The sequence below is a fragment of the Gopherus evgoodei genome, chromosome 12, assembly GCF_007399415.2.
Source record: "Gopherus evgoodei ecotype Sinaloan lineage chromosome 12, rGopEvg1_v1.p, whole genome shotgun sequence".
NCBI lineage: Eukaryota > Metazoa > Chordata > Testudines > Testudinidae > Gopherus > Gopherus evgoodei.
In genome coordinates this window covers 25,225,983-25,253,955 of record NC_044333.1, presented here as the reverse complement: position 1 = coordinate 25,253,955, position 27,973 = coordinate 25,225,983, and the positions used below count along the sequence as shown (strand labels likewise).

Below are 27,973 nucleotides of genomic sequence, written 5' to 3'. Positions count from 1 at the left end.
AATGGGACAAATCCTGGTCCCACTGAAGAAAATGGCAAAACTCCGATTGACTTCAGTAGGACCAAGATTTGGCCCAATGGACCAAATTCATTCCTGGTTTACCTCCATTTACTTCAGTAGATTTACTCCATGAATGAATATGGCCCAATAGCTTTTTAAATCTTAGCTTTCATAAATGAACACATGCATGTAGGTCACAATATATATACACAGAAAGACACCTAGAGTAATCACCAGTGGGATCATTAAAATAATTAAGCCAGGCCTAGAGACAAATTCATTTCATATTATGCTTCTTACAAAACATACCCCTCATCTTCATAGTCCAGAGAGTGTATTTTACAAACATTCTAAGGAGTTAATGAAATATTACTCTAAGTAGACTTTGTCTGCATACCATAATAGGGTCTGTATAAATCAAAACTTGACTTGTGTGGGCAAATGGCAGTGAAATACATTTAAAGTCCAAATATCAAGAGGTAGCACCACTTTACTGCATTTTTACAGTAGTTGACTATGACCTCAGGATATGATTTCCAATGGAATGCCACTATAGCTTCATTGTTACATAACTTCTCCACATGGGATGTTAAGTGTGTTGGATGCACAGCATTAAAAGAGAAAAATCAATAAAGGAAAATCCCCTTTGTTTTGAGTATAAAGCCACTGTAACTGTGTAACAGTGATCACAGACAGAATACTTTACACTGTTCATCAACATGAGAACAACCTCTATCCGCACATAAAAGCTAGAAACAGTTGCTTCTACGGCATCCCGTGGGAGAATTTTCTCAAACTATTCTGCTCATGCTAATGCTATTCATGCTCCACTTGCAGCACCATGTAAACTACTGCATCTTTATTCTGTGCAGCTGGTGCCACTGTGCCCTGTCAGGTGAAAAGGGTAAGACGGGCATCCTGGGTAGTGGGAGCCAGAGAAGGAAAGAGGAAAATCAGTATAATTCCCCGAAGGACAAAGAACTGGTCCAACTAACAGGTATTTTACAACATCAGAGTTGGTAACAAGTCAGGATGGCACCATGAGTTGGATCCCTTTACTTCCGTTGTCTGAAAGCTCTAACAATGCTTTCCAGAACCCTGTCTGGAACCAAGAGCCTACCTGTAATGACACATTTTTTACACAGGCAGCACTGCAAGGGAATTATAAAAGAGATTAACAGATAGAGGCATTTGCATTGCTCTTAACCACAATCAAGTTGTCTATTCAGGGAAAATAAAAATAGAGTAGTTGGACAAAGAAGACAAGGCTAGCTGAGATCTGCACCTAATATGCTGGAGATACTGCTCAGCGCTGATCCTTGCAAAAGTATTACCCCATAACTGCTCCCCAAGGTTGTGTGAGGTAGAGCTCTCTACTGAGTGACCATTGGTCATGTCAGGGAGACCTGTCTAGGAATGCTTCTTAGGACTAAAGTAGCGCTGCATAATCAGAAAACCACCTAGATTGTCCTTCCCAATATACTGTTCAAGTTGAACTGGCAAATAAACTAACAGGAATGTTTAAGCTTCTCAAATTCTATTGTTAGAGCAGCCCAGGAATCGCAATATAGATACGATTTTATCTTCAGAAATCAGATAAGCTTGATCACTGCTATCGACTGCTCACCATTATTAGCTTGTTTTCCACCTCATCCCCAAATAACATGACACCCATTTATGCCAATGATCTCCAAGTAACTTAGGCTTAGATAAATATTAATTTGGGGGAACGTGATTAGCAGAGACCAGATAAGTGACTTTTTCCTTGCAAATTCCATTAAATGCTCTGAGTAAACATCATGCCTGTAATTCACTCATGAACAGAGCTCCAACGCTGGGATCCAGTTGATGAGAGTTGCACTCCCATGGGGTAAATTCTCATCTCAGAAGCTGGCAAAAGTCCCCTCGCAGCAGGTTCTGCTGTGTAAGGAGGGGCCATGCAGGGGGGAAAACACATTTTGCATAGCACACAGCTCCGCATGGGCTCCCTGCATGCCATCAGGGCAGGGCAGATCCAGGTCTGAAGAATCCACTCTTACACAGATCCTCCTATTCCCCTCATCTCACGGAAGCATGGCGTTAAGACCAAGGGAACCATTTCAGCCTCAGCAGAGTAGCTTCCTGGGATAAAGGAAGAAGATTCCTTCTCCTCCACATTCTACCAGTGCCCAGCCCAGCTACTCAGGCTAGGCGCTGGCTTGAGGATTTTGCCCCTTATTGCAAGGAAGTGAGAGGGAGTGTAAAACAACTGTTCCAAGCTGTAATGGTGTCAGTGTCAGTTTTCTTTTCACAGAGACCAAATCATGTCCTCATCACCATGGAGAGATCACACAGTGCATTTCTGCACTTCTTGTGCTCTGCAGAGCTCTGCTCTAGCCATGTAGCAGCATTAGAGGCACGTTTGGAGGAATGGCAAGGAAATGCTTACTAAATCCATTACACCTCAGCATCTGCCCCTAAATTGTAAGGGTGTGTGGAGCCCTGACTGTGTATGATAATATTGAATAATATTCTGCATCTATACAGCTCCTTTCACATGAGGATCACAAAGCATTGACATGAGTAAATTAAACTGTACAACAGTCCTGGAAAACATTATTTTACATATGGGGAAACAGAGGCATAGAGAAGCTAAATGACTGGATTAAGTTAAATTACTTGCTTTAGAAACCCAGCAACAGGAATCAGATGTCCTAGCTTCTGGAATCGGGCATCTTTCCCCTCATTCTTCCCATGATTGTAGCAGCAGCAATAGGGCAACTGCCAGAATGCAGCCACGCTGCCTCAAGCCACCAGGTTGGGAGTGAGAATTCCTTTCCCCTCTCTCCAACTCTTATTCACTGTTAAGTGCAACCCTTCTTTTCTATGATTTTATGCAGACTTTTTGTGGCCTTTGTCCTGCATAACTTTACCTGACAGAATTCCCCTGGAAGCCAATGGGACTTTCGCCCAAGTAATAACAAAGTCAGAGTCAAAGGATTTAGTCCTAAATGTGTGTGAATGAAATAGCAAGTTCCTTCCATAACAGTGAAAATTCTAATCTTAATCCAACAGAAAACTAGGTGCGCGGACATCAAACTGTAAACAAAAAATCTGTACTTTTAATTGCTCTAGTCTGTATCACACACAGGCTTCCCTGAAACAGCAGAACTGCCTGTGTTTTCTTGCAATAAGGGGAAGTAGGCAACTCACTGGAAACTTGCCTTTCAGATTAAATCCTGAATTTCTCTGCCACTCAAAAATGTAACCAAATTTGTAAGTATGCAATCTTTATTCCATATTCTTGCCTCTTGCTCTGCTGAATGTTTGTAAAAGAGTGGCTCCTACCTCTTTATCAGCAGTTTAACTGGATTCTGCTGAAAATTAATCAGCTGAGGAAAACTGATGTAAGAGAGGAAAGTAACTGCAAAGTAGAAATTCACCTAAAAATATCCTTTGGGTTTGAGCTTTAAAGTTCCTAAGTTTTAAGTTCATAATATGTAACCTTGTCTTGCAGTCCATGCAAAAACAAAATGCCCATTTTGGAGTTCTGTCGGCATACGGATCAAACTCGTAAAATGTTTGCCTGTTGGATAATATACTATGATATGTATCCGTACAGAGTAAGAGCCCAATTCTTAGAGCTCCACTGAGGTCAAGGAGAGCTTTATCACTGACCAAAATGGGAAAACTCACTGAAGGTGAAATTCACAGTGGTTTGGACGGTCTGCCTAAAGTTCTTTACTCTTTTTAACCCTCTTAATTGGTCTGCCTGGGGGAGAGGTGAGAGTTCCAAAGAGGAACAAAACACCACATGTACACTGTGCAGGTGCACTGACCCACAAGTAGACTGGTGGGTAGGGAGTGTAGAATAGCCAGGAAAGGAACATAGTATCTATAACCATGATGTTCCAATGGCCCAGAACTACTGCTCAGAGGGCACAAAGGGGTAGGAGAATGCAAGATCAGGCCCAAAAGGTTTGAGTATTAGCCTCACAGACTGTTCATGGGAATTCCATCCCCATCCCATTTTGTTCCCTGACCAAAGCCTTGAGCTTGTGTGGGAAGAGGTGAATTTCAGCCTGCTTGCATGTGTATGGTATGCTTCAGTGTTTGCTAATTGCATATAATTTCCATTTTCAGTTAACACAGCAAGAATGTCCAAACGTGACATGAGACTAGCAAGTAAATCATAACAGTGACACTAAATATCTAAATTGAGATATTGTCAAATGTGAAAAATCTGTACAAGAATATATCCCACACCACATCTAGATGACACTGATTGGGACAAAGCCAGTGAAAAGCCAAGACAGTCAAAACTGAAGCTAGCATTCCCTTCTTAGCTTATGTGATTATGGGGGAAAGAAGCACAAAGGGCTTTAGGTAAGAAGAGAGGACTACACACTGTTCCCACTTACCCTGGCATGCAAATTTGCAGTAACTTAGCTTTAAATTAAAATTTCCAGATGTTTCTTCATTTGTGCCATAAGACAAATATTACTGAAACCTAGGAGTTTTTTTAATGTATTTAAAATAAAAGAACAAAACATATATTTAATGGAAGGAGATACAACAAATATTAATTTTCTAAGGATGTTTCTGGTAAATATATTTAGCTGGTACAGAAGAATAAACTAATAAAGAGTGCACTCCCATCCTACCAGATAAATATTAGATTTGGTCAGAAAATAAGACTAAACATTTCTGGAAAAATATGTCCTTTTTTTAAAAAAAATTGAAATTGAAATTTCCACTGAAAAAAACAGTAAAACTTTGAGATTTTGACTAGTTCTAGTAAATATGGACTTGGTATCTAATCCTGCTCTCATTAAAGTCAGGGCAGCTTTTTTCTATGCACAGTGTGCATGTGATTGAACATTACGTATAACAACAGTAAGGGCCTTTTCTTTTTTAAGAGCTATCCCATCCTATTAGATACATAAGTATGTATAATTTTCAATTTACTTTATGTACATGCTAGAACCTTCACAGCTTTCGCAGTCTGTCATGAAAATCTGTGTTCAAGTGTCAATGTGTAAGAGGGCTGCATTAGAGGTAGTCTGGGTGAAAACATGAATGAAATTTCTAGAGGAGCTGGCTGGCAACTATTAATAACTTGTCTGTTTTCATTGACTGTTTTATTTAAATATGCGACATGGACTGTGGGAGTGCATAAGAGGGTCTTTCTTTTGCATGCCTGTAACTTAAAACTACCAGTGTTAAGACTTTTTGAGAATGTATTAAACATAAATGAATGGAATAAAATTAATGTGAGACACTCAGTATACAGATCCGGCCAAGTGAATCTCCTTGCACATCCAAAACTCATAATAATTTCAATTAATTTTTTGAGGGGACAAGGAATACAGTAAATTGTAACTTTCCATTAAAACAGGTTAATAATGGAAACAGATATGACAGTTATGTGTAAAATTAAGTATATCTGTTCCTTATTTTTTTGGAATGCTGGCATATATCTTTGAGAGAGATACGATAGGTGAGAAAGTATCTTTGCCTTTATCTTAGTGGCCATTTAATTAGTTTCCCATTTGTCACACTAGTTAAATGCTGCTGCTGCTTTTTCTTCTTGAAATCACACCCCTAGTACAGATGAGCAGGTCATGGCACATGTGCATTAAACCACACTGTGGAGTTTATGTTTCTATAACATAGCTAAAGAAGTTCCCTTGCAGGAAGTGCATCATGTAGCCTATGAAAGTTTACAGCAGAAGATGTGACTAACACCTTTTGGACCTGATCTTGCATTCTTTACTCATGAAAATTCACTCACTGGAGCAAATTCTTCTCTTAGTTGCACTGATATAAGCAACAAAGACTTTAACAGAGTCACTCTGAAATTACGCTGGGATAACTGAGTACAGAATTTGGCCCACTGACCTCAAATCATTCACTAGTTCAAATCACTGACTCACACGAGTCATGGTTGCAGAAGCAGGTCCTTAATTTTCATGAATTACAGCTGAAACACATAACTTATGAATGGCAGAACACAGCAAAGCATTGAGTGGGCTGACCACAGTCAATTTTACCAAATTACAATGAGAAATGTATCACACTGTCTGCTGTCAGGTGTAATTTATATCATACCAGAAGGGTGACTGAAAAGCAGGTATAGGCAGGAACTTACCATGCCTATAGCTATTCTTGTTAGGCCTGATATTGCAAGGTTCAGGACCTTGCAGGATCAGTATTATTATAAGTACAACTGAGAAATAAATATGACTGAATGATTTTTCTATTTTCTATTAGCATAAGGTGAGTGTGTGATATAATGTAAATGATAAGCTAAGTATATATTTAGGATTTCAAAGCATACAAAAGCAAATAAAGCATGTAATGCAGATACACAGGAAAATTATCCCCTACACTTAAATTTTTAGGGTGCTGAAACTTTATTTTCTGCAACTGTATCAAAGATTCAGCAAACCATATGATATCCACCCCTATTCGGCAAAGTACTTAAGCACACATTTAAATGCTTTGTTGAACCAGGGCCTATAAAATTTGATTAATCTACAATACTTGAAGCTCTTATGAAATGTTGATTGCCAAACTGAAAAGAATTTAATACCTTGTATAAATAAACCAAAAAGCTCTGCATGTGTGAAAATAGCTGTGCCTAAATCTGTGGCCACCCATGCCATCTTTGCAGCGTGGGCTAATACTGTAGTGCTTTTCACTATTACCAGCTGTCTCACTCAGCAACACATATCCTTTTCTCTTACACTAGCTCACGACCCAGAATCCCTCTCTCGTCCATAATAATTGCGAAGGCAATTTATAACCTCATGGACGATATTCCAGAGAGCAACGAAAACAAAAGGTTTTGTGACTTTATCTCAAGAACCAGAACATTGAATCACTGGGAGTTTTGCCATTGAATTCAATGGGAATGAATGCAGGCCCTCCTGGGTAAAGAATGGGGAAACCATTTATGTCAACTCAAACACTGAAGGAACCCAGCTGGCAAAATGAAACAAAATAACCAGAATCTGTCTCTCTTTAAATACAAAATGTGTGCTCTGATACCTCTTTACTACATATCCCCTCTGGTTTTCTGACTGTCTGATGTTATTCAAAAACTTTAGGATCTAGGGGTCCAATCCTGCAAACCTTTACTCATATGAGTAGATTCACTGAAACCATGGGAAAAGATTGCTTGAGTGAGAAAAGGTTTGCAAGTTCAAGCCTTAAGAGATGATAAAACACATGCAAATACAAGACAATACACAACAAAAACATCACACAATACACTAGTGTCTGACCAATAACTGTTTTGTACTTGCAGCTTAAAAACCAAGAGGAATACACTTCTGTTGTTTCAACAAATAGAAGTAACAAATCTGTATTATAAGCCAAAACCTCTAAATAAAATCTGTGCATTTATTTTAAACATATTTATATTTTGCAAGTTACACAGTTGAAGTTTCTATTAAATAACTCTGATATGAGGCATATTTTTTAAAATGTCAGCAGTGATTTTTTTTTAATGTGGAAACAGATGTGCTATTTCACTGCAACTGCTGCATATTCTCTGTATTTTCTTTTTACTGTGAACATCCGTCTGTTTTTTTGTTATAAATCTTTCCCCACTGGATAGATTTCTTCCTTGTAATTAAATACTAGACTGAAGTCTTGAAATAGATGGTCTCCTGAAAAATCATGTTGTTTTTTGCCTAATTTTAAAATATTGGCATTTCAATTAATGTTCCTTTTCCATGGACCATTTCAAAGCACTACTTAGCCTTGGACTGAAATCACAGCCATATGCTTTATGACATCAGAGGCATTTCAAGGTGTCTCTATAAATGTCATTTACTGCTTGGGAAACTGTCAAATCAGTGCAAAAACCTCTAGTTCTTCTGAAGGGAAAATACCTGAACAAAAATGTAGCTGAAAAGGCTGTCCATTTGAAGAAATACAGGTCATGTTGACAGCAGAACCTCTGACAACGAAACTGCTGACCTGATTCCTGATTTGCATTTGGGATCAAAACTGCTTTCTTTAGCCAGTGTGACCAAACACCTTGTACTGTACATCTCATACTTCCTGTTGTTCAGATGTGAAGCATTTGACCCTTATACAGAATAAACATGTTCTTATAAACAAAGTATGTTATTCTTCAATCTCAGAATACTAATTTTGGTGGATGTAATTACAAATCTAAAGCTACCAAGTAACTCTTATGAGGCATTCTTGACGAATATGCTTTTAACCCTTAAATCACTGACATTCTTCAGCTGCCAGCCTAGGACCTGATCCTGAAAAGAGCCGAACACCTCCCACATGCATCTCCTTCCATGGCAGTCTGCACCTCACAGAATAAGGCCTCAAATGAACACCGCAGAGGGTTTATGTATGCATCTCTCTGCAGTTTCTCCTGCCTTAAAATACTGGGCAGATTCTCACTAGATGTATCAGTAACATGCAACAATTATATATAACTTTGACCTGATGTGCAGTTGCAAATAAATACATTGTGTGCTGGACATTCTGCTGAAAATGAATGTCTAGTGTCACTGCTGTTGAATAAGTGAGTACAGATCATCTAAGAACTCTACCAACCAATACAACTGCAGTTATTATAGGGCTTCTGATGGCTTACATATGTATCCATAAGCACCCATATAAAAGACGAGCTGTTTATTTTTTAACAAAAGTTTGTTTTAAAATAAATAAATTGATTCATAGAGTGGAGAATATTATAGAACAGTCACATCAACAGGTGCTTCAAACATAGCAGTGTGCAAAGGAAGATGCTGAGAAAGAAAATGAACAGACTGTCTAAATAACACATACATTTTGCAGTCTTTTTTTCCTATAGAACTCTAGTGAAGTTAATGTATAAACTGGAGATTGAATTATTTATAAGTTTTGAATATATAATAAATCATGTTTCACATTCCACACAGGTAAATATATATTTCCAAGTACTGAAATGAAATAGGCACACAGCCTGAAAACACTGAGGCCTTACCTGGAATCTGGATACTTTGTCAAGGTAGCCAGGCTGCTGGTGTACATGTGTCCTCCTACATCAATGTGCACAGGAGCATTGGATTTGGTGAGCTGAGCTGGGAGAGGAATTCCTTGAGCAGCCAGGGGAGAAACTGGGGACCGTGTTAGAGACAGACGGGACATGCTTCTTCCCTCCTGGAAACGGAAGACAAAAAAGAACAGTTTTTCTTAAATGTAACTGGGTGTTACCTTTATTTCTAGTGTGATCACAGATCTAATCAGATCATTTTTGCATCTGCCTGATCACATATTCAGCTAACAAATTATTGCCACCACTGTAATTAAGTGTATTTGCATCATTTTCTTCAAAGTACCAGAGGGGAAGAGAAAGATGCTTATTAGCAATAAGAAATCAAGAAAAAAAATTTCAAGGTGTCAGCCTCAAGGGGCATAAAACAAACTGCAAAATTCTAATTAAAGGTCGCGGGCTTATGTGTTAGATGTGAAATATCCCCTGACAAACGAATAACCAATTTGTGAATTGGGATTCAGGGGTTTTTGCAAGTTTGTCTCAGTAACGAGACACCTCTAAATTAGTGATTTCCTCAGTACCTATGGCATTTAGTTTATACATGTAGTGAATTTCACATCAAACTATGAAAAATAATAGATTTTATTTTTAATAATTAGAAAATAAATTGATAACTATTGATTATATATTAATAATAGATATAATGAGGGACTAATACGCTTTCAAACTGAAGGAAATGAATTGCTGGATGCAACAACGGCAGAAATATATATAAAATGACCAAAGTTTTCATAACACAAAGCTTTCATAAATGCCATATCTAGCATTAGAAATCAGAAATATACATATGAACATGTATATTTATTATTTAAAAATATCTAAAATTAAATGGAATTGAGTCTAAATATTTTTAGCTGATTTACAAATTCATGCACTGAATTTCTGCTTCTGTTAACCTAAAACAAATATTTAAAAGATTTTCAAAAACCCCATTTGATGTGGAAGGGACTGCTAGGGCAAAAAATATATCTATATATCTATCTATATCTGTATCTATATCTATATCTCCAAAAACTCTTCAGCTATTATAAGAAAAGGATGATAACCGATTCTCTCCCAGACACCAACATGTGTCTTACACAATTGATTTAAGTTAAATAAAAAATTATAGGTAACATATATGACAAATGGAAAAACTGCTCAAGCTTTTGGAAGTTCTATCAGACACCAATACGTCTTTACACAACTGAATCAAATCAAATCAAATAATAATGAAAACATATATGACAGATGGAAAATTTGTTCAAGCTTTTGGAAGTTTTATAAAATTTCCCATAATTTCTGTCACATATGTGTAGAACAACATATGCAAAATATTATAGTTAAAAACATTTCTGAATATAATCTAATTTTCCTGGTATTTTGTTTTGCAGTTATGCTACCAAATGTCTAGGCTCTTCCTAACATCTGATAGACGCTTTATATGCAGTATTACAAAGTGAATGTCCAATTCTTCCAGGTTACTTTGGGGATATTTCTAAGAATCCTAAAACTGGGTCTCTCCTTTCTTTTAACAATAAATATTTTGCACAATATGCTTGCCCAAACCATTCAGTGAACATATAATTGACAAGATTCCTTAAAAACATGGTTATCAAAATATATGGAAAGGTACTGAAAATATAATGTCTCTGGACACCTTTAAAAGAAAACCACATCTTAGATTAGTCTATTTCATCTAGTTTAGTTCATAACAATTTTAAACTACTCCAGTTATACTGGAGAAATACATCACCCCATTATGAATCCACATTCTTTTCTCTTCAAATGCAGAATGGGCATCTGCACTGAATGCAAACAAAATATCAACACTGTTCTAGAACTTCTGTGTCAATCGATGTGAAATTGGCATTAACATTTTTACTGTAGCACCACCTTCAAGAAAAATGAGTCAATCCTTTAATGACTAAAGTTGTTGCTTTCTTCTTTCCCACAAGGTCCTGTTGTGGGCAATCTTTAGGAAATATGTCATATCACAAACAAAACTACTAATTTTTTAAAACAAGGTAGTACTTTAGCAGTCTGTTCTCTAGTTGTGGATGCTATATCTGTATACCAACACAGAAAAGGATGTGTTTCTACCAAAGAGCACTGCAAGCTCATGTTCATTCTGTACTCCTTCACTTAAATGTAAGGGTCAGTAGCTACGAGCTGAATGTCAACTCCTTCTTTGTTCTAACCCTAACTATTATCACTAATGATAAAGGTACAGACCTTGCAGGATACAGACCTGCCTTGGAAATCCACCTCATGGAGTTTTACAAAAAATATGCCTAATTAGGGCTCATCTGGACCCCTACAATTTCTAAATGAAATCAAAGAACTTGTAGTTCTCTTTAAATAAGTCTTACATTTAACCGTTTGTCTTGAAATAGACTCCACTTTTAAAATATGCACAGAAAGCTAAAGATCAAGTGATCTGAATCTATTTGTGCATATTTAAACACTGCTACTGTCTTATGATTTTGTTTAATGTTAGTACATCAGCAAATGCCTTGATCTGCAAACTGTCTGAGACTCTCTGTGAGGCCATGCCCATACAGTAGAGATATTTAATTTATACTATTCACTGGAGGGACTTTTTGAACAATCCTCTGCTTTTGGAATCACTCAGCTATAGTATGCATAGAAAAAACACTTAATTATAGAAAATCACTGGAAAACTAAAATAGTTCACAATCTTGTATGGATTTTCATACTTACTGAGGATTTTATTTTAGGGGAGGGAATCAGGAGAACTGAAATACAGGTTTGTTTAGTTAGAGAAGATTAATATGATGAAATAACCCAAATATTTAATAAAGTTGCGATAGCCAATGATTTTTGTATTAGTTAATCAACAAAGAGCATAGGTCTTAAACACTACCTAAACCGTGTAAAAAGCACTTCCATTAATCCTAAAAATAAATATTCTTGATTCCTTAATCCCAGTTTTTATTGACTCTCTTCTTATATGTATTGCTCAATATAAAATGCTGCTAAAATTCACCATATCAAGTAATATATTTATTTTATCCACAGAGCTGGATCTTAAAAGTATTTATCCTGTGGAATTGTGTGTTTTCTAATACTGATGTGAAAATTAAAACCTTAAGGGTAAATACTGAAGAAACATTAACAATTTTCATTTTTAAACCATGTAAAATAATCCATGTTCTTTAGTTGCCTACAAAAGGGTATAACATCACTACTAGTGGCACAAGCAATAACCCTGCTCTAATAAGTAACACAGGAACCTGCTAAAGGCAAAATCAATAGAGCCTGATTCCCAAATTATCTGAATATTTAGTTTTCCAAGCATTACACACCAAGATTTTTCAGAGCCAGCTTATCTTTTTCTGCCTTTCTAAGCGAACTGCATAAGTACCGCTTGTAAAAACTATTTGCCCATGCAAAGTGAAATAATCACAATGCCATGCTCATTTACACACAAAATGATTTTGTGTCCCATTGTGCTCACAGTTGTTCAGCTCTCTAGGGGTGATTAAACTAGCTATGCTGCTACAGCTTGAGATGATTTCACTGAATCGTTTCTCCATGAAGTTGCTTCTTTGCTAAGCTGTTATTTTAACCATAAAAGGTAAACAGAAGGCAGTTGTAAGAGCTCCATTCAGCTTCATGCCCAGGGCTATCACCCTAGGGCCGAGAATGCTGAAAGACTGCAGAATTTTCCAGGGTGTTGCCTTTCTTCCTCTGAAGCCTACAGGAATACTGTTCATTTAATACACACTCTAGATGATACATTGCAGATCCTACTAACAGAAAGACTTCAAAAGTGTAAGAACTTTTGGACATATGAAGCTTTCCCACCTCTGCACATAGCTTGGGGCCATGGTAACCAATACTGCTGTTGATGTTGGGAAAATACAGTAGAAATAAACTGCAGAGAGATAGGGACAAGGGAAGTGAAAGGTTCCAGAAGAGAAACAAGAAACAGTCTGGAAGGGATAACAAGAAAAAAAAAGGGAAAAGAATTAAAAAGAAAGCAGCTCTGAAGGAAGGACAAAGTTAAATCAAGGAACAGACACTTAAAAGACTACAGATGGGAACCAAGACTAATTAAGGATGTAAAAGTGCTTTGTTTCTAAAGTTTATTGTTGCCAGGATAAAAATTAATTGAAACTAATGCTGTTATTCACTCGTGCAGTTTAATTCCTTCATGCACATTTAAGACATGAAATGAAAACTGCAGGTTTAAGGACTTGCCATGAAACAGCTCTCTCTATAAGATGTTGAAAGGGGGCATCTTTCAACCCATATGCAGCCAGCTAGCTGTGTGTGCATCAAAGGCACAAAGTCCAGTCTGCTGCAGGACCACTGACTCGTCTTTAATGAGATCAGCACCAACATCTGTTCTCTGACTGGTTCCTTTATTCGATTCTCGTTGAAGCTTTTTTTCTCCTCAGAGACCTTTCTTTCTTTAACAGCAGATCTATTATAGCACTAAAAGTAAAACCACGGTTTCAGCCCCCCAACACCCCATTTCAAGCACTTGGGAGAATAACCAGCTAAAGAACTTAACCTTGCACTCTCGTGGCTTCATGGCACTGTCTGTATTTCCAGGGAGGTAGGATTCAGCCCAGCCAGAGGGTCAAAATTAAAGAGACTTGGCATTACCTTTGTCTCTATAAACACGTAATCATGATAATATCCAGAATCTGCCTCTTAGGCGACTTTGAGCCGATTGTTTATTTTGTGAAACCAACCTAAGACAAAGAAGTGATCAGGTTATTTTAAAACCTTGGCCAATGGGTTACAAAAAAAACTCCATAAAACATTTGTACACACCTCAACACTTCTTCGGAAAACACTGGACATTTGCTAGCAAGTGGATTATGTCAGAAACTTTTTGGGAGCAGTTAGCTTGTTGAGCTCTCGTTTAAAAAAAATTCTTTTCCCCACTCTCCTCCCCCCATTCCTAGCACTCTCCAATCTATTTAGTGTAAGTTTCACGTCACCCAAATGCCTTTCCCTGCTGATGGTCAGGGAAATCACCAGTAAGCCATGCACACCGGCCACTAAACTTCTGGCTTTTTTGTTAGAAATATATACAGCAATGCCCAAAGGTAACATTAAAAAAAAAAAAAAAGGCAGCACAACATGGCGTCCCTTACTTATTCTCACACAACAAGAGATGCCTTAAATGAATGCAGGGGAAAAAATCTGCACCTCTGATCCTATATATTTTATGTGCAACCAATGGTGGTGAACATTGGCCAGACTAATGTATTAATTTTGCAGAAGTGTGCCACATTACATGTAGGAACAGAAATTCAAACTATAGCCCAGAGTGGTTTGAAGTCTACACCAAATCAAGCCTTCCACTCTGACTGGCGCCAGAGTTTCATTCACAGACCGCCCGTGTTTTCCATATTAAGCTTTGTCATCTGCCTTCCCCCTTTGTGTTTAGACACCTTAGAGACAACCCCAAAGGACGGACCCACAAAGTCCCCACGAGAACCAAGAGGATCTCCCCTGAAAGCAAAAGGGGGAACCAAACTACAAACCATCAACAACCCCCCGCACCCTCCCACAAACAAACATCCCCCCTCCCTTCACAAACAGTGCAAGGAAAAACAACCCCCCAAACCCCACATCCCCCCTCCCAGCCCTACAACGCGGTGGCAGCGCCTGCTGCCTATTGCAGCTGCCCTTTTGGAAAGTGCAATTGTTGCCAGTGCTCCTTGTGTACCATTCAAAAGCCCGGGACCCAATTAGCTCTGCCTCCTCCGCGCTGCGGCTTTGCCCCCGGATCCTTTGCCTTCTTCAGTGCTGGGGCTAGGGCGGCAGCAGCAGCCTAGGAACCCCGGGCACCGGGGCTCCAGCAACACTGGCCATGCTTTAAAAAAAGGAAACAAACCATACACATATGCATGCACACACACACGGAGCACCAGCGCTATCAAAGGAGGGTGGATGAAAATGGATCCTGTAGCTTTAAAAAAAACCCTCTGCCTCTTCTCCAGAGCCAAGATCTGAGTTAGTTTCAAGAAGAGGCACTTTCCAAAAAAAAAAAAAAAAAAAAAAAAAGCCATGCAATGCAATGCGCACTCCCCAGTCCATGCAGGGAGAGAGACAGGAGCAGCAGTCAGGGCAGCTTTCCTTACCTTGAACACAGAAGAGAGATCTGCAAACCCCCCTTTTGCTTTGGGCTCTGTTGGGTTTGTGTGTTGATGGGTTTGTTTTTTGCTTTTATTACTATCTTTGTTCCTTAGATCCTGCTGTGATTATTATTATTTTTAAAGCTGCTGTTTCTCTCTCTCCCTCTCTCTTTTTTTATGCTTCTTCTGTTTATTTTGTGCGTGTGTGTGTGTGGAGAGGGAAAAAAAACCCTTAAAATGAAACTGCCGAGGCTGTTATGAGAAGAAAGGCAATAATCCCGTCTCTAAATAACAGAGGGAAGGGAAAAGAGGAGGAAAAAAGGCGAATTCTTGCTCAGGGCTTTGCAAACGCCTCCAGGGCAGAGGATTAGGCTACAATTAGCTCAGCCCTTTGCTCTCGCCCTAGCTAATTTTGCGATGAAAACGGGATATTTTTCCCTCCTTTTGCTGGCGATCTCCAGATTAAAAAAATACCTTTACAAATAAAATTTAATAATAATAATACAAAATCAGATGGTAAACCCCAAGCCCCCTCCTTCTGCTTCCCACCCCCCTCCCCAAGCTACCCCCCCTCTCCTTGGCTGCAGAATCCTTTCTCTAACGGTTTGGGTTGCCAGCTCCTCTCCTTCCTTGGCTGGGGGGATAACGGTTTAATGTTGTGGAATATCAGGCCACTGTCACGTCCTTCAATAGATTTACTGAAAGGAAGAAGGAGGAAGGGGGGAAAAGCTGATTTTAATCATTGTCATTTGGTCTGATGTAATATTTCCCCAGGCATTTTCAACTAGGCATAAATTTTCAGCTCCCAAATAAGTAACACAGGGCACGTTTCTCACATCTCTTGACTCCTCTGTTACAATTAGGGTAGCACCCACTCCGCACTTGTTGATAAACTAGATCAAGTTAACAAAAAAAAAATCAAAACTACAGCAATCAAGATGCAGATCGGGGGTATTTTTGGGGAGGGGGGTTTGCAATTATTCCCTTCCCCCCTCCCCTCCGTTTTCCCTCCCCTCGCTCCCTTTTCACCCTTTGCTAATGTCTCGCATTGTAAACGCCAAATTTCCTGTAGGCCATTAAAACCAAATGACGTCTATCGACATGCATTGTGCTATTGCAGAAAGCGCCCTGGCAGGCCGCCCCTGGCCAAAAGCGCCATTTCAATTATAGCGCACGGCTAGATGGAGATGTCTGCCATGAAGATTTCCCAGGCAGACAGGCAGCTCCACAGGCGCTCCGCTGGCTTGGCCACAACAGCAGCCGCTGTTGCTGCTTCCCGTCGCTGTGCCTCCCCCTTTGGAACCTCACACCCAGCCCCCTCCCGCCAACCAGCAGAGCAAAATCCTCCATAAACTTTTAACAAAAGCAGATTGATTTGGCTCTCTGCATTTATTTATTTTTTTGCCGCTAACCCAATCTGGGATATTGATCTCGAGGGAAACCTGCATTCTCCACCTCCCCCCACCCGTACTACTTCCCTCTCCCACACAATGATGTTTACCTTGAATAAACTTTTAACATTTGTGCGTGTGGTTTCATGTATTTATTATTAATATTATTAGTTGCAGATGGCCAATGTGGCATATGGATTTCGGGAGAGTTGCCTGCTGGGTCAGCCTTACACCAAATATATATATATTTATAATATTCGTCCTGGAATAAACTTTTTTTTTAAAATCTGTCTTCTTTATTTTATTTATATGATTTAAAACAGATTAGGTCTTTTTTATTTTGCACATCACCCATCTGGCTAATGAACACTATAAAAACATCCTTCTCAGCCCCTTCCTCCTAAAATTATGTTTCTCTCTGAATAAACTTTTAAAAAACTGTGTGTCCTTTGTTTCATTTATGTGATTTCATGCAATTCAACCCTCTTGTTATTTTTGCAGTTCATCACTCTGCCATGTTGATCTCCAGAACGTACCTTTCCTTGACCTCCACCCTCCCTGAATTTTTTCAGTGCATTATGACTTTTCAGACCTCAAGAGTGTAAGGATGGGATATATTTGTGTGTGTGTTTGTATTTATATATTACAAAAATTTCAGCCTCTGTGGACTAGAATTAGGTTAATTTTAGATCTTCAGCGCCTACTAGCTGCAAACAACTGTAAGTGCAGAAAAGTTATGTAATTATTTATTTTTTTTGTTGTTATTGCAAAGGTCAGGCCTTTTTCATGGTTAAAGGGAAATCAGAATTGCTTGTCCTCACCAGAGAACTCCTCTGTCAGAGAGAGGATCTGAAGCATTGGGCTTGCCACTCTTTACTTTCCTGACATTTATGGGCTGAGCAGGAAGGTGTGGGAACTAGTTGGCTTTTTTATTATTTTTATTATTGCACTATCAAGGAACAAAGTGAGAAATGCAGAAACCCCTAAAATTGGGGGGTTTTAAAGTTATCTTCCATGCCAGGAATAAACAGAAACTTTTTTCCTAAGGGTAGTGTTTTTTTTTAAGAGTACAAACTACAGCAGAAGAGGGAAATTTTCTCATTAAAGTTACATCCCTGCAGTTAGTTCAATTACTTGATATATGCAGAAGATGTTGTAAATTTAAAGATTTAAATAGCTTACAAAGATGCCGGAGGCTCCATCAGTTAATTTCCTTAATTTATGGATTTTTAGCTGAGCTTCTGAAATGAAAAGGAGAATGAGAACTAGGTCAGCTGAGAGATTTGCATCCAGCACAGACTCAAATTTGTTTTGCCTTGACCATCCTACCAGGTACCATTTTTTTAGCAGGGGCAACAGTTTCACCTTTGGCCTTCGAAGTATGTCTCTGTATTGCCTATGAAAGCCCAGCACAAAAGGGTGGATTTTATTTTCAACTAGCCTCCTGAACATAACAGTGTCTTCAAACAGCTGCCTCACCATAACACTGGACAAGACTGTAGCCTAAGTAGTTTCCCTCTAACAGTTCAACAAGTGCAATTTCAGGAGAGAAAGAAAACCCACTGAGACTTAAAGTCTTTTACGACACAAGTCAAATAAGACTCTTTTGATAAGGCACAGACTGAACATTTTATATGATTTAACAGCTTAATTTTTGTTTCATCCGTAGGTTACGGTCTAACTGCCAAACATAAAATAAATATGAGAATCATGAGCAGTAATCAAAACATAACTGGAAATATAGTGTTTCTATATCAAGGCCCAATAAAGAGGAAACAGAAATAATTAAAATATTTTATTGAACAGAAAGCAGAAATTGCTTCCTTACTCAGTCCCAACCCATCTCAAAAAGGTATAATATAATTGTACTGCATAGTAATAAAATGTCTGGCTGGGTTTTTTTGTTTTTTAAGATCAAAACAAAGACACAATTGTAGTTGAGAATGAAAAAGATGTATGTATTACACAGTAGTGTTTTCATGGTATCTCGAAAGGGACATTGTTCTCAATTTAGGGGTTTTTTTTACCCATAATACTGTAGTAGATAGTAAAGGTGTTCTGTATAGCACTACATGCACTCAGTCAGTTCTTTCTTCTCACTCAATTGTGTGAATGCCACTTTGTTGTTGTGTTTCAATATGTATGAATATATACATATGAATTAATACTTAAAAGATTTATATAAACTAAACAGTTTTAGGAAGCAACGTTGCAATATGATTAGTGTTGGTGTTCATGATTTAACATTTCTTTTCCCACTAGATGAAGTTTCTAAGATTTGCAAGGTACATGTCAAGGACGGGTATATAAATGGATTTTTATTTATTCACAACTCCAAGACTAATTGCTTCTCTTTGCCTGAAGGCCAAGAGATTGGTTTTAATATGACACTTCAAAAGTATTCATAGAACTACACAGATACTAAGTGTCATTGTTTAAGAGAGAAATCTCGCTATGGTACTTGTGACCCTGAAAATAAAATCTTCCACTGTTTTTCAGAGCTTCACTTAAAGCTCAACTATTAAAAAAATGTACAAAAGAAAATATTAAATACTTTGCAGCAAATAAGAAAAAAGAAACAATTTTAGAAGTGAATTTATTTTCTTAACAATATTATCACATCCTTTATAAAAGAAATCCAAATTCATAATATAAAATTTCTGAGCTCGGGTATGGAATATTATAATTAAAATTGGTAGGTTAGAGGTTAGCTTACCTTAAGTGCTTTAAAAGTTCTTGGCTAAATGTGAAATGTATTTTATTTAGGTATTAAATAGCACAGGCAATAAACTATTTTGCATTTTCCTTATCAACATTTCTTTGTATCCTGTTGCAGATGCTTAGTTTGTATTGAAAAGGACAAAACCATTTTATAACATATGTCTTGTTTTATCTTATTATTGAGTTTGAATTTTTTCAGTATGCTAATCAAAGATTTATTGGTAAGTATTATTAAGAGTTGAAATCAAAATCCATAAAAGCCACTACACTTCTGTTTTCTTTAAACTGTTTTCATGTTGTCCTGAAACAATGCATGATGCATATTTTACAATAAAAAATTAAAATAAGATAGAAGGCCAACACATGCACAAGTTCAGATTTCCAGGTGTCCTAAATCTCCTTTCACTATGATTTACTGAAGTCTTTTAAAATAATCATATCTGAAAATTACTACTCACATCAAAGAAAGTGTGAATGAAATACAAAGTAAGAACATCCTGTTTCCATTAATACCGTAGTCACAACAGTAACTTCTTAACTATTATTTCTTAATTATTGTAAAAAGAACCACAACAAGTGCTTCTTGCAGTCCATGCCTGATCTTGTTATTGTATGCTTTATCCTGTGTCATAATGTACCTCTGTACTTGTTGCCCTGTTATATTATGTCTGAAATTAGGTTCCAGTCCTGCCTTTACTAAAGTCAATGGTAATACGCCCATTAACTTCAAAGGCAGTAGGATCAAATCTATAAACTATACATTTCTGGGGCAGGCACCTTGCCTTCTCATGTTTCTGTAAAGTGCCTAGAACACTTTGTGATATTTTTAATAATCATAAATAATAACAATAAGTAAAACAGGTCACTTACGATTTAAAAAAAAAAACAAGAATGAAACAGTGAAGGATTGAGAGCTAGATGTCTGTCCCTTTAAAACTAATGTCTCCATACATAATTATATTTTTTCCTACTCATGGTTAAGAAACCATTACATTGTGGGAGCAGTTTTGTCTGAGGGGAAAGTTAGAGAACTGAGCAAGTACTTTGTGAACCAGTGCTTCAAAAATAATTGTTGGGCCCAAGTGTGTCCTCAATCAATTAAACCTTGGTGACTTTGATGAGTTTTCATTGATATGGCTGAGGGTAGAATTTTGTCTTCTGTCAGGGTAAATAAAGCCAAAGTTAAACACAGAAATGAATAAGGAACAAGACACATCTCCTGGTGAAGAAAGCATAGATGCCAGGGGACTTGTAACCAGCACTAATGCTTCAACTGGTGAGAATGAGATGGAACCAAAAGCTGTGAAGAGGATGCCAATTCAGGGAAAATTTTATATGGAAGATGTGCTGCATATGTGGAGAAGCAGTTATTTTAGTGAGATACTTCAAAAGATTAGTATCAGAGGGGTAGCAGTGTTAGTCTGGCTCTGTGAAAAGCGACAACGAGTCCTGTGGCAACTTGTAGACTAACAGACATTTTGGAGCATAAGCTTTTGTGGGTGAATACCCATTTAGTCAGATGCAACATGCATTTGCCAAACATTTTAGGCAAACTAAACTTAAGCTGGAAATACAATCTAGATGAAATGTTTGCCCATTTCTCATCTTCTGGTCCTGACTGTTACGAGCCAAAAAAAAGTACCCAAAATACAATTTTGTTGATCGATATGTACTGCATCATTTCAGCATACAGTATTTCTCAGATTCTGTACTTTGCCATTCTGTAATGTCCTCTCACACTTTTATTGAAACAATTAATATTAAGAGTATTTTTAACTTATATGTATAAATTAATTAGTCTTTTGTTACTTGTTAAATAAATAATATCCATATTATATATGTCACAGATGAAAAACCACTTCTATTGATGATTGTAATCCATTCTCTGGTTTATTATAGACACAAAGTCCTCCAGGGAGTGTCACAAAGCCACATGGTGTTCCTGAGTGCTTGATTTTGCATTTGGATCATTGAATTAACTGAATGATGTGTAAAATCCAGAGTAGCAGACAGCTCCCTATTAAATACACATCTAGGAGAGGTTGTATGTGTTGCTTATTCCAGCAAAGGTCTTCAATGAGTTATACTCAGAAAAATGATTCCTGAATGGTAGGATACAAAGAACTGGTGAAAAAGGCTACAGGCTCTATTTTGATTCAAATCATGATCCATTTTCAGAATCTTTGGGCATAGGCATATCTGGTATGGAACCCAAGATGCATCTTAATGCTCTCTTCTTTGGGCAAATAATGGATTGATTAATGCAGTAGTTCTCAAACTGTTGTGACCTCTTTTGGGATAGCAAGTCCAACAAGCCAGATTCGGCCTGCAAGACAATGCTGTCTATCCCTAAATGTGTCCTGACCTGCTCCACAAATGCTGTGCCAGGAAGCCACCCTATTCATCCACAAGCTGGCAGCCTCCACACACCAAGATTTTGCACATACAGTGTGATCTATGAAACCATGAAGGCTGCCATTTTGTAGATCAAAATGGAGACCTTCTCATAGCATGACCTCCCGCTTGCTGTACTTGTGAGGTCATATTGCATGGAGACTGCCATTTTTCCTGGCTTGGATTTTTTGGAACAGGTCTGGAGACACTCATTGGTCAGATGCCATTTTGCCATTTTCACCATCCAGATGTGCAAACGTACGGGTGAGAGACTTGAATCCAGAAGATCCTTATCTGTGGGCAGCAGCCTTATTAACAGAGAATCCTCTGCCTGAGCTGGTAGGAGGCTGTGCTAGCCTTTTCTGAGATGGAAAAGCAGTGGCTTGTAAGCGCCTTAAGGCAGGGCCCGTATCTTCTTTTATGCTACCCTGAGTACCCTGTTGGCAGTCAATAAAGAATCATGGTAAGTCACAGGTTATGGCTGAGCATCTCAGCCCAATGGAGGAACAGGTTGCATCCTTTTCCCTCTGCTGGACATGGCAAAGTATGATTGGGTAAAAAAAACGCTTTCAGTGCAAGCCTGATACCATGGATTTGCCAGCTGCTGAGACTGAATAACTCATCAAAATTTCCTGCAACCAATTCTTGCGAGGATCAAAGGCCTAACTTACTGTTCTGGAGTTTTGGGTCACTGTCAAAAATGAATATCCTGCACTCTCAACATGTGCCTTGAAACTGATGGTGCCTTTTGTGAGCGCATATTTGTGTGTAGCTGGATTCAGTGCACTTGTGTTCATTAAGTCTCAGTATCCATCTGCTGTTGATGTCACATCAGAGATTAGATATGCAATTTCTACCACACCACCAGACTCTGAGAAACAGTGCCGCAATATAAAAGCCCATGTGCCACATTACAGAGCATTAGATAACATACTTAAACTGTAAATTCCAGGGATTCCTTGTTCACTATGTTGCTTTGTTGTTGTCTGGGGTCACAAAGTCTCAAAATGGGGTCACATAGGCAAAACGTTTGGGAAGGGCTGGATTAATCATTTTACTGGCTTTTGTGTGGTCCGGACCTTACATGAGAGATCCATAGCTCTGCTGAGGCTCACTAACAATGCCATAAAAATGAAAAACAAATGATTTCTTCCAGGGTTGAAGGCCTTTAGTGATGCAGGAAGTGGGGTAGGGCAGCCAGTGGGAAGGGAAGGCAAGACTTGATGTAGGTGGCAGCAACTGATGTGGTTTCCTCCTAAGATCAATGTGAGATGAGATGAGTTCTAAAATAAGTGATTTACAAGGTGTTGTGTCCCCTTTGGACAATCTGTATAGTCTTAGCACAAGGGTATATTCTCTTAGAGAGATGATATAGTGAGTTCTCAACTATTAAAGCAGAGCATGAATTTCATAGCACGTGAGGAGAAAGTTAAACACACATCTATGTTGTGTAATGAGAGATAACAAAACACCGAAGTGGAGTGAAGAATACCTCAAAATGAAATAATTTAGTAGGGAAAGGAGATGGTCAGTGAAGTGTGGCTGGTTATGTTGGGACCGAGGATGACCTGCTGTGGCAACTGTCCAAAGAGGTATAGGTAGAACATGCTGTGCTGCACCCATCAACAGCTAGCATGTGGTCTTTTGGGGGCCATTGCCAGCTGGGATCTAATGTATATTGGTCCTGAAAATCAGGGAGCCTTTACTGGCTTCTCAATGATTCTTCTCTTCTGCTGTGCTGAGTTCCACATAGCGAATAATCTGGGCCTTTAATTTTTCTTGACCTGGATCCATAGACCCATGCATAGACATGCGCTTCATTTATGGTTAAGGCAGAGGGAAGTATTCTGCACATGCTAAATTGAAAGTAAAATTTCAGTGAGGTACATACCTGAGGATCCTACATCTGGACAATTTTTGACATGTCTAGCACCAATATAAATGCATTAGATTAGATGAATAAAGCAGACATCCAAAACTCTGAGAGTTTGCAAACAATTAAAGAAATGTATAAGTGTGTTAACATGCATTTGGAGGATAATGTGCTGCAGTATCACAAGGTGTGCTGATAGCTCCTCAAATATGGATAATGCCACTTTCTGAGTCATGTGTACCTTCTCATCTGAAGTCAGAATCTTGCCCTGAACAGAATGCCTTTACTCTTGTGGGTATGAATGAATCCCTTAACTTTATGTAACTTAGGGTCTTGTTCTTATTTTGATACATGTGCTGATTCTTCTTGACATAAAAGGGAGATGTACACTGAGAAGAGAATAAATGCCATGGTTTCTGGAGATGAATTATGTAATTATTCAGCTTTCTTGCTCAAACCTTTTTATTTTTTTACTATAATGTCACTATTTTTGCAATCTTGTCAGTCACAATCCTCAGTATGGAAAGTTATTGAGGGAAATTTTAATATTCAGCTTTTAATCCATAATCAATTTTTGAACTGTGGAATTTGCAGAAAGAATCTGTAAACAGACCAGGTAAATTTAGTGTGAAATAAAAAAGATGTGGTGTTACTGGATGTGGTATAGTGCACTTATTAACATAGTTTATAGTAACAATTACACTGTTATGTTTCTGTCCATTATTAGTCAACTTCAATGTGATGGAGAGAAAATTAATATTAAGTGAAAATATTCAGTCAGTTTAACTTCCTGCTGTTGGTACTTCCTGTGAGCTAGGAGTGGAAACTGATTTTCCAAATTAAAATGTTCCTTTGTGAATAGGAATTTAACATGCCCTAGTGTCACATTGATTTTTGTCTGTCTGCCATATTCAGTTTTTATTGTTGCCCACCCAATCCTGACAGTAGCCAATCATTGCCCATTTGTCTGCTTCTCTCCCAAAGGTCTTCGCTCAAGAAGTCCCTCCCTGAATTACTCTGCTAAACCACTACCTTTTTTTCTCAAATCCTTCCTTAAGCCACACCTCAGCTGTAGTGCCCACAAGAAATCAGCCAATCAATGATGGTTAGATTGAGTGGCAATCAGGAATTGCTGATTTTATTAAAATAAATAAACACATAAAAACAAACATCTAAGATGATTTAGAGCCATCAACTTGTGCCGTAGCTAATTTACATAATCATATCACTTTATATAATCTATATTATCACATCACCTGTTGCCTCCATTCCTTCCTTCCCTCCTTCCATTTGTTTATCAGACTCACTTATTGCATCTTATTGCAATTTGTATTGCAAATTCTTTTGTCAACAGCCCTCTTCCTATGTTTTTATGCAGGAGCCTACCACAATGGCAGCCTGATCCTGGCTGGACCTTCTAGATGCTACAGTACTCATATTAATACCATTTATCTTTGGTATCAGCTGTGCATGTTCCTTTGCTTTAACTTCAGGCCTTGCCACTGATTGATTTTTTATCCGCTCTTCATATTTTATTTGATATCCCTTTAAAGCCTGTTATCAAGTAAGAAACTTTAAATGGCAGACAGTATTTGCCTGAAACTTCCACTATCAGCAGTGGGGATCCTGCTGACAAAGGGTTAATTGGGTTCTGCTGTCTCACTGAAGCAGGTGGTGCCTTACCCCACCTGTATATAAGAGAGATGGGTGGGGCTTTCTGGGAGAAAGGAGTTGAGATGTAGGCTGAGCAGTTCTGGAGATGGGGGTTTTAGGCACAGCTATATCAGTGTGAAGGCTTATGGTGAAATTTCTTACCTTATTTTTAGTTGTTTGTGATAAAGGTAAACTTCAGAAAGAGGGTGAGTTCTGATTGTACCACATGTGCAGACTTTGTTGTGAGGTCCCAGTCTTTCACCCTTGAAGTTTATCATTCACTTCAGTTGCAGCAGGATGGAACCCTGAGAGCAGAATTTGATTTCTGGGCCAGATATTGTTAGTGTAAATCAATGCAGCTCCATTAGCTTCAAACCTTCTAAATGTGGGTTCCTAAAGTCACACTGTATTTTTACTGTAAAGACACAACTTATCCAATGGGGTTACACAGGCAACCTTTAAATAGTTAAACTAAAAAGAGGGTATAAATGAGGTGATGTGTGTAACAAGGCTATGCTGTAGCAAAGATCTCTGTATGGGGTGGAGGGGAGTAGCTGATGGCCATCTTCCATTCCCTATGAATGAACATAGTAAGATCATTTGGGAAGGAAACTTGGAGTATGTCTACATTGCAATAAAAGAACTGTTGCACGGCTGTGACTAGCCCTGGGTCAGCTAACTTGGGATCCTGGGGATAAAAAACATGCACTGTAGATGTTTGGGGTGGAGCCCAGGCTCTGAAACTGTTAAGTGGGGGATGGTCTCAGAGCATAGGCACCAGGCTGAGCCCCAACTGTATACTATGCAATTTTTAACCCCACAACCTGAGCCCCTGACCCAAGTCAATTGCTCTGACCTCTGAAGGTCTGTGCTGTAGCTTTTTTCTATCGGGACATCTCTTTCATGGACACTCTGTGCGTTAACAGAGAATTCTCTCTGGTTTTATTCTATTGTTTCACAGTCCTTTCCCCCTGAAAATAGTGAGGTTCTCTCTCTCCTCTCACTCTGGTTTTACATCAGTAAATGAGGAGCATTATTAACCTCACTGGAGTTCCTCCTGATTTAGAGGTGTCGCAGAAATCAGAATCAGGCTCCCAGCCTCCTTCTAAAAAGTGAATTACCAAACACAGTTTAAATGAATCTTGAATTGCTCCTGAGAAAAATGTTTTCAATGACTAACAAGGCAATGGTTCTTATTTTGGTGGTGGTTTTGTAAATAACATTCAGGATATGAATAATGCAAGTGTTGTGACTCCCTTTTCTTATTCTTGTTTTAAAATATGGGACTTGGTGAACAAGTGGAAGAACAAGACAGAAGGAAGAGCTTGGTATCTCATTGTACAAATAGCTTATACAGAAAGTGTAACAACAAAGGCTGTCCATGTTACTCACAGCAGAGCCTTTTAGACTTTCCTTGCTTACAGCTGTGTAGAAATGTCTGCAACACTGTATCAGTCTTGTAAGAATTAAATGCTTTTGTGATGAGAGGTACCTTTGGAGGCTCAATGAGGAAACCCTTTTGGGCCAGAGGTATCCCCTTATCCCAATTTTTCCACTGAGGTAGCGCCCCTCCCTTCCCCCATCAGCTGTGTAAATGATACAAGAATGTTTTCAGGCTACCAGTGGTTGCCTAGGAAACCAGCTGCTGCTCCCAGGAGACCTCTGGGGTTTGGTTTTGAATCAGGATCGTAGATGGTTCTTGTGGGCCCCAGGAGTGGTGCTCCTGAAGATGGTCTGGCCAGGAGTTTCTTCTTCCAAAGCTTGTCTGGGGTGAGGGTCTGTGCTAGTCAGAGCAGGTTGACCTTGTTACCCTTATAACCATTACAGGAGAAAGCTTCTTTATCATTAGGGGAGAGGAGAAGGCTCATGAGATTGTGCAGTGTGTGTGCAGTCAGGTGTATCTCAGACTGGCTTATGATGTATATATTAAACTATCTGCTAACTGTATAAGGAGGAATATTGTACTGTAACACTTGAATAGTGACTCACAAAAGTCCTGGCTGGGAAGGGGTATTTTCCTTTTGCCCAGGGTCCTAGCTGTTCAGTGGCACTAAGCATGGCCCTTCAGGAGGGCAGTGTTTCTTATTTGTAATAATACCCCTAGATAAAGCTCTACTTTCTACATCTGTAACAACATACAGATTAACTTACAGTATTTCTTGTGCATTCTCATTAATACTTAAGAGCAGCCAAACTACATCTTAAGGTTCAACTAATTGGAAACCATTTTGTGTTATTTAATAATCCTCATTATATACCTGAAGAAGAGCTCTGTTTAGCTTGGAATCTTGTCTCTTGCACCAACTGAAGTTGATTCAATAAAAGATATTATCTCATCCACCTTGTCCCCCATATGCCAACTACTCATCCTCCCATTATATTAATGTCATTAATTCTGCATTAGGGATGGTTTCACCTCTAGTTCCTAATTTTCATACTGGAAGAGGTTATAAATAGACTCCAGACAATAATGAATAAGGGCCCATCTACACTGCAAATATAATTGTCAGGAGACCTCATTACAGCACCGTAGTCCACTGACTTGGTTATAAGAGTTTATAGTGGGCCTAAAGCCCTGAATGTCCAGGTGATGTGATTAGGTTCTGCCTCAGCCCATGTTCTAAATGTTAACCATTGTTGATAAAGATAGAAAGTGAATGAACTTAGGGCAGGTCTACACTAGAAGGACTACACTTGGTGCAGCATGTCTGGTGAAGATGCTGTATGCCGATGGAAGAGTGCTTCCCCCGTCGGCATAATTACTCCACCTCTGTGAGAGGCAGAAGCT

General features: G+C 38.6%; 1 protein-coding gene across 13 annotated transcripts in view; it reads right to left on the bottom strand.

Annotated features, from left to right (window-relative positions):
* The window catches only part of KCTD15 (potassium channel tetramerization domain containing 15), a 321,946-nt gene that overhangs the window by 44,454 nt on the left and 249,519 nt on the right, over nt 1-27,973 (bottom strand). The window contains exons 1-4 of one of the 13 annotated variants that reach the window (XM_030581569.1): nt 16,183-16,618; nt 15,720-15,851; nt 15,384; nt 8,981-9,156 (exon numbers count right to left, since the gene is read on the bottom strand). In XM_030581569.1, the coding sequence (XP_030437429.1) occupies nt 8,981-9,156; nt 15,384; nt 15,720-15,851; nt 16,183-16,202 (329 nt within the window). In that variant the 5' untranslated portion in view covers nt 16,203-16,618. The other 12 variants (XM_030581561.1, XM_030581557.1, XM_030581556.1 and 9 more) reach the window with 12 other exon arrangements.